The sequence below is a fragment of the Notothenia coriiceps genome, unplaced genomic scaffold (assembly GCF_000735185.1).
Source record: "Notothenia coriiceps isolate Sejong01 unplaced genomic scaffold, NC01 NC01_scaffold00005171, whole genome shotgun sequence".
Taxonomy (NCBI): Eukaryota; Metazoa; Chordata; class Actinopteri; order Perciformes; family Nototheniidae; genus Notothenia; species Notothenia coriiceps.
In genome coordinates this window covers 2,934-10,730 of record NW_011337872.1, presented here as the reverse complement: position 1 = coordinate 10,730, position 7,797 = coordinate 2,934, and the positions used below count along the sequence as shown (strand labels likewise).

The following is a 7,797-nucleotide window of genomic DNA, read 5'->3' as shown; positions in this document are numbered from 1 at the left end:
ATTTACTCGGAAGGCTTCAGTCGAAGCTGATGGGAGTCCCAGCAGCTTCTACTGAAGCCAGTCCCCAACTCCGTGGACTTCCGGCCGGGAACTTTGGGTGGCAGTATACGCTGTGAAGTGGTTTGCGGCCTGCCAGTAAACCCAAAGCAGCAGAAAAAGAAGAAGTGACGTCAGCGGCTTCATTTGGGTAATCTTCCCTCAAGGAACTTATTCCGGTGTGAACGCGATCTGTACTTTAGTTCCATGGGGGAACTAAGTGCTGGGAACTAAGTGCTGGGAACTAAGTGCTGGGAACTAAGTACGGCAAAGTACTTGGTGTGAAAGCGGCTTATGGGTCACAACGCCTGCTTTTTTAACTTGATGCTGTTTTCTGTCCTCTTTGTCTGTATCTTGCATAAAGGCACGGGTCACATGACACCCGCTCCCCCACGCACCCTGAATTATTAATTGAGTCGCCTGCCACTGACCTTTACAGCCCCCCGACCGACCAGCTGCACAGACCCGTGCTGGAGCAGAGTGCTGCTCAGCTTTCTAAAGCTTTATTGTCCTGTGGGACGTTAACATAGCAGAAATCTTTTTTAACTTTTATTCACTTTTTTTTTATTCCTGGAAAATTGTGTTTTGTGATCAAAAAGAATAATAACAACTACAAAGGAATATAAAAATAAGAAGTTGTAGTAAAAAATGACCATTAAAAGATCAAATCAAGTAGAATAACACTAAGTTAAAGGGGACCTATCATGCAAAATGCACTTTTGTACGTCTTTTATACTTGAACATGTGTCCCCGGTGTTCCAGGGAACTCACCAAGTGTCAGGAAACAACCCTCTCTCTTTTCCTCCATACCCAAATCTCTTAAAAAGGGCTGCAACGGATCTGATACAGATTTGAAATTGTTCTGAGGTCAGAAACGAGGAGCTCCGCCTATATGGGCAACTCTCCACCTATCAGGGGAATGAGAGGTTGCGTGGCATGGTAACAGCATGGTAACATGACGCTCGTGCCACGCCCCCCTCCTTTCCAGGGGGCGTGGTCAGCTGCAGCTCATTTGCCACAGAATCAGCCCTTGCAAAAACAGGGCTGGAAAAGAGCAAATAGAGCGAAATGAGGCATGGCTAAAATGCATGATCTGTTTGGTATTTTGAAAAAAAAACTTCACAGAGATGTTTTATATAGGTATGGCCCTACAATATATTATTCAAATATAGCATGATAGGTCCACTTTAAAGTAGAAATGTGCATATTGTACATTATATTACAACAATAAATATGGTAAAATCTGTATATTAATATATGTTTATGGGTTGTAGAATAAAAGGTTATTATGAAAATACATTGTAAAAATGCTGGATGCTGTAAAAGCATGTAACAAATCACCAGCTTCACCAGCGAGACAAGCATAAAATGACAGGAACAGGCAGGGAGTCAGGCAGCATTTCATATGCAAATATAGCAAAGTGAGTAAATAATCCGCTGACCTTTGGACCTCTGAAATAATGAAGCTATTACTTCGTTACTCTGCTCTGCTCTTTTCACCAAGCTGTTAACCATTCTGCATTTAAAGGTGACCTATCATGCAAAATGCACTTTTGTACGTCTTGTATACATTAATATGTGTCCCCGGTGTTCCAGGGAACTCACCAAGTGTCAGAAAACACAACCCTCTCTCTTTTCCTCCATACCCAAATCTCTTAAAAAGGGGCTGCAACGGATCTGATACAGACTGATCCAGATTTGAACACTTCTATGATGTCACAGAAGTGGCGCTACGGCTATTGGGCCAACTCCACCAATCAGGAGGGGACAGCCACGGACATTACTGTTGGAAAGCGCTGGAGACGCTGTAGTACATATGCCAGGCCTGTAGATGGTGCTGTTCTCACAGAATCAGCCCATGATGCAAAGACAGTGTTAAATTGAGCGAAATGAGGAATGGCTAAAATGCATGATCTGTTTGGTATTTTGAAAAATAAAAAGTATAAATATGCCTTATATAGGTATGGTCCTACACTATATTATTCAAATATAGCATGATAGGTCCACTTTAAAGAACATAAAGCAACTCGGTACTGAGCATAGTGTGGATTTTGGAATGTATTATAAAGTCTTTGATGCCGAGTGGTGATTTTCTGGAATAAGATGTAATGTGAAGTCTTTGTTCTGTGCTCTTCTTCTCCCAGACAAGGCCACCTCTCCATGGTGGTCCAGCTCATGAAGTACAGCTCAGACCCCTCTCTGATCGATGGAGAGGGATGCAGCTGCGTTCACCTGGCCGCTCAGTTCGGACACACCTCCATCGTGGCTTACCTCATCGCCAAAGGACAGGTAGACAACACCTTTGGATCATAATATATCGTGGTCTATATGTTTATTTAGCCAACATATCATTTTATTCTATGCCATGTTTTCCATTAACTAAATGTGTGAAAGCGCAGGATGGTTCATTTAATGTAATGTCATTTATTCTTGAGGAATTGTGTTTAATTTTGTGTTTTTGTTTCATGATCGGGATATGTTTACGTGGTTAGTTGAATGTATAAGTGTGTGTGATTGTAAGCATGTGGACCCCAGGAAGAGGCTCCTGTTAAAGAAAGAAACACTGTCAGAAAGAAAGCATACTTAAAATACCAAATATAGTCCTTTTTCCATTCAGAACTTGCTTATTTGACAAGATATCTTTTGAATATTCACTCTGGTCCACAAGGATATTATTTAAAAACAGTGTAAGTAATTGCTAAAATAATCTTGATTTCTTTGTTTGTAATTTGGGTGTAGCTTGTTATACCAGTTCTCTCCATCAGGGGGAGCCATTTTGTTGCTTGTCTTTTCCACCTCCGTCCTTCATTAATCTAATAATATGTTTCCTCTCCTTCAGGATGTAGACATGATGGATCAGAACGGCATGACTCCTCTGATGTGGGCGGCGTACAGGACACACAGGTGTGTGTGTGTGTGTGTGTGTGTGTGTGTGTGTGTGTGTGTGTGTGTGTGTGTGTGTGTGTGTGTGTGTGTGTGTGTGTGTGTGTGTGTGTGTGTGTGTGTCGATTTTATCCTCAAAGATGCAACTGATTCCTGAAAAAAGTGTGAAATACTGACATTTGTGCTGTTCAGTGACTTACACACATTTCTTATTCAGACACACTGTTGACATAGGGTAAGATAAGATGGACCTTTATTAATCCCTGTGGGGAAATTCAGTAGTTTAACAGCAACAAGGTGAGAATGAAAAACAGGACAACACAGATTAGAGATTAATACAATTAAAGATAAAATCAAAGATAAAAATAAAGTTATATACAGGTAAGTAACTTTAAGATAATAGATGAAAGCCCAAGACCATTTAACCATTAGTTTACATCATATGTGTTTGGTTAGAAAGTGTCAAATAATAATAATAATAAGTCTTTCTGTTTATCATTGAGTTGTCTTATTGTAATGGTCCTGTTTCTCGTTCCTCTGTGTGACAGTGTGGATCCCACCCGGCTGCTGCTGACCTTCAACGTGTCGGTCAATCTGGGCGACAAATATCACAAGAACACGGCGCTGCACTGGGCCGTGTTGGCTGGAAACACCACGGTCATCAGCCTGCTGCTGGACGCTAACGCTAACGTAGATGCACAGAACATCAAGGTAACCAATCCACTGTCTTCCTGATCCTTCAATGCCATATTATAGACTATTATCAAGGTGCAAGGATGACGTGTTTTTGTAGGCTGACCAAAAAGTTAGCATCACAAAAGCTTCATCGATTAAAGGCAGTGCGATTTTGGATTATTAAAGAAAATAATCTCTGTGGCAAACCCACCTTTATGATACTTACACGTTTTCTTCAGCATATTAACACCACTTTATGGTTTTTGAAGTATAAAGCTAACTATTAAGGAACTACAGCACGGTCACATGACTTCACATCACCACCGCTAAGCTAAAGGCGGCTAATGTTGGGCTATAAAGGAACTACAGCACGGTCACATGACTTCACGTCACCACCGCTAAGCTAAAGGAGGCTAATGTTGGGCTATAAAGGAACTACAGCACGGTCACATGACTTCACGACACCACCGCTAAGCTAAAGGAGGCTAATGTTGGGCTATAAAGGAACTACAGCACGGTCACACGACTTCTTGTCACCACCGCTAAGCTAAAGGAGGCTAATGCTGGGCTATAAAGGAACTACAGCACGGTCACATGACTTCACGTCACCACCGCTAAGCTAAAGGAGGCTAATGTTGGGCTATAAAGGAACTACAGCACGGTCACATGACTTCACGTCACCACCGCTAAGCTAAAGGCGGCTAATGTTAAGCTATAAAGGAACTACAGCACGGTCACACGACTTCTTGTCACCACCGCTAAGCTAAAGGAGGCTAATGCTGGGCTATAAAGGAACTACAGCACGGTCACATGACTTCTTGTCACCACCGCTAAGCTAAAGGTGGCTAATGTTGGGCTATAAAGGAACTACAGCACGGTCACATGACTTCACGTCACCACCGCTAAGCTAAAGGAGGCTAATGTTGGGCTATAAAGGAACTACAGCACGGTCACATGACTTCTTGTCACCACCGCTAAGCTAAAGGTGGCTAATGTTGGGCTATAAAGGAACTACAGCACGGTCACATGACTTCACGACACCGCCGCTAAGCTAAAGGTGGCTAATGTTGGGCTATAAAGGAACTACAGCACGGTCACATGACTTCTTGTCACCACCGCTAAGCTAAAGGAGGCTAATGTTGGGTGCGATGACGTCATTTAGACACTTGTTAGCAACCGCCGTTTTCTAAATTCACCAGTGGGGTATTTACTGACGTATTGTATGTCGCAGAACAGAACGTTAAAATCTCTTCGGCTCGTGTGAACCACAGACCTTATTTCAGGCATCTAACAAAAAAAATGTACTTCGAAATAAGGGAATCAAAAGTGCTTAAATGTTAACTTATTTCATTGTTTTAGGAGTCATTCCTGCACCACTCTGTCAGTGAAATGTAGCACAAGAAATAAGACAAGAAAGGTTGGAAATGCAGAGTTTTTTTGTGATGTCATTGTGTTGTTTTTTTAGGGCGAAACGCCGCTAGATCTCGCCAAGCAGAGGAAGAATGTTTGGATGATAAATCACTTACAGGAGGCGCGGCAGGCCAAAGGCTACGACAGCCCGTCGTACCTGAAGAGACTGAAAATGGACAAGGTATGTTACAGCATTTCAATTTAATTGTCATCTACTACTTCATGAAGGTTGTCCAATTAGGCCTTTGTGATATGGCCTATAAATAATACCTAATGATATACATATTGATATTTTAAATCCATTTGAATACCTCTCCAAAACATCTTGATCTTGGCTGTCTAGGGAGGGCTTGATTTCAGTCTTTCCTTCTTTAAATACTTGTTCCTACTTTCTTTCCATTTCGCATTATATGTTACCCGTTCTATTGAAATCAGTCGGAAGTCGCAACGTTCAAAATAAACGTGAATTTGCGTAAACAAATAGTTGTTTGGGTGTTTTGTTTGATTTTAAATGAACAAAGTCTTGGCTTTCAGAATATGAAACTTTTATTTCCAAAATCCCACGATAAATACATGTTTGAAGCTTGTAAAGGGAAGATGGCACCTCTCACTCGCACTCGGCTGTTTACTCCGTATCGCCGCTCCCCCTCCCTCCGGCTGACATTATGAATGAAAGGCGTTTAGTAATCATAGATAACACGGCAGGGTCTGTTACAGTTTGTTTTCATCTGATTTCAATTAAACAAAGTCTTGGCGTTCAGAATATTAAACTTGTTTCGGCAAATTCAGATGATAAATACAACTTTGAAGCTTGTGACGGCATAAATACAAGCGGAGAACGGAGTAACTTGACGTCACAGCAGGCATAACAACAGCCGGTGTTTCTCGGGAGTGTTTTCCCCGGGAAACAAACACAATACACACAAACGCAAAATTACACAAACACACACGTATACACTAGGGCTGTACCCGAATATTCGTTCGAGTACTATTCGGGTTTCAATTTCGTTATTCGTTTTTATGTTTTTTTCCCGTTTTCTTTTCAAATTGAATTTATTGAAATCTCCAATATCAACGTAAGAGCTTGTTCGGGGGGTGCTAACACTTAACCATAAATTATTGTTTACTTTCTCCGTCTTTATATGTAGATATTACTTTTCTCCGTTAATCTCCGTCACGTTGTTTCCATAGCAACAACAACTTCCTGTCAACAGCGCTACCTCTCCTTCAAAATAAAAGCATGTCCATATAGACATATACAACTGCAACGAAAGTAACACACACAATGCGATATCTTTTCAATTTCAAAGAACACAAATTGGGTTACATTAACAAATAACTCTAAAACAACAATACTATAGAATAACAAAATGAATGCCGTGAATACACCGAAATACACGTGTTGAAGCGGTTCGCTGCTGATTACTACCCCCCTCCCCCGCGCAGGTCGAATATTCGCTGCTGATTACTACCGAATAGCCGGAGCCCGAAAAATGGTATTCGGGACAGCCTTAGTATACACACACACACTCGCAAGCTTCCCCCAGACCAGTAATCCAAATGAAAATATCTTCCCTCCGTAGTATTTTGATCATTTGCTAATAACCAATCAGATCGATGGATTCCAGAGAAGAGGAAACTTTGAAGGCCTTTTTCTCAAAATGATGACTCGATGACAGTCATTATATAATGTGACATATTTCGCTTAATATTTGGGGAACAACAACAATCCTGATATCATTAGAAAGCTAGGAATCTCCTCTTTCCAGCAGTGTATACAACTCAAAATGTGTCTTCGGGTCAATGCGACTGATTTCGATGGAGCAGGTCACATATAGCAAAAGACAGTTTTAATACAATCTATTTAAACAACATCTAAAGTTTATCTGCCTTTTGTCGTTAAAATCTCATATTTCTTCATGTCAAAAGTGCAAAAAATGCTCATTTATTTCCTGGTTTTAGGAATATTTTTTGCAGCCTTCTGACATATGTCGAAATAAATAAATAACCTCTTGCGTCTCATGAGGTTTTGTGATTTTGATAAGATGCATAATCTTGTTTTTGTTGCTGCTCAAATCTGTTTTTAACTCTGCTTGAATGTGTTGTCTTTTGTCTCTTCTCTGCTGGGATGTAATTAGTTAAAAAAGGTAAAGAACTAGTTCATTTGCAAATAAAAAAAACACTGCGGTCTGTGGTTACTGTAGTCCAGATCCCAGCGCTGTAGTTAGCAAAGCTTCCCAGACCATTTGTAGAAAACATCCCACCTGCTTTGCCTGCTGCCTACCTTCCTCTTTACGTCTCCACAGATGAGAGGGTACAAAATATACTTTAAAAAGACATAATGCTTGATTTGTATGTCGAAAAAAACATGTACAATAAGTTAAGTGCGTTAGAAATCAGAAGTTATTTATCTAAATCTGCTTTATTGTGCAGTATCTGTTTAATTAATGCTTGTTTCAAATCCTGAATATCTGTTTTTGAGAACAGCAACCTGCAATACAGTTATTTTCTTAAATGTAAGCTTATAATTATGTTCTGATTCCTTTAAGGGTGTTTGTAACGAACAATACCAGTCTGCACTCGCACTTTAAAAAAAACAAGCTTTTGTAAACCTGTGCTGTTTCCGATCATCCAGTGAATCCATATTTCTGATCATGATTCATTACACTGGCTGATGTGAAGGATATATTTTTACTTTTACCACGTATTTTAACAATCTTTTTTAGCTAAGAAATGCTCAAAGGGACTCCTTCCTCCCTACGGAAATCTCATCTGTGTTTTCCCTTTTTGTGT

General features: G+C 40.5%; 1 protein-coding gene across 1 annotated transcript in view; it reads left to right on the top strand.

Moving 5' to 3' along the window:
- Positions 1-7,797, top strand: part of zdhhc17 (zDHHC palmitoyltransferase 17) — a gene marked incomplete at both ends in the record, with an annotated part of 10,907 nt that overhangs the window by 1,255 nt on the left and 1,855 nt on the right. The window contains 5 exon segments of the mRNA XM_010768114.1: positions 2,181-2,325; positions 2,876-2,940; positions 3,468-3,630; positions 5,060-5,185; positions 5,868-5,897. Of these exon segments, the coding sequence (XP_010766416.1) occupies positions 2,181-2,325; positions 2,876-2,940; positions 3,468-3,630; positions 5,060-5,185; positions 5,868-5,897 (529 nt within the window).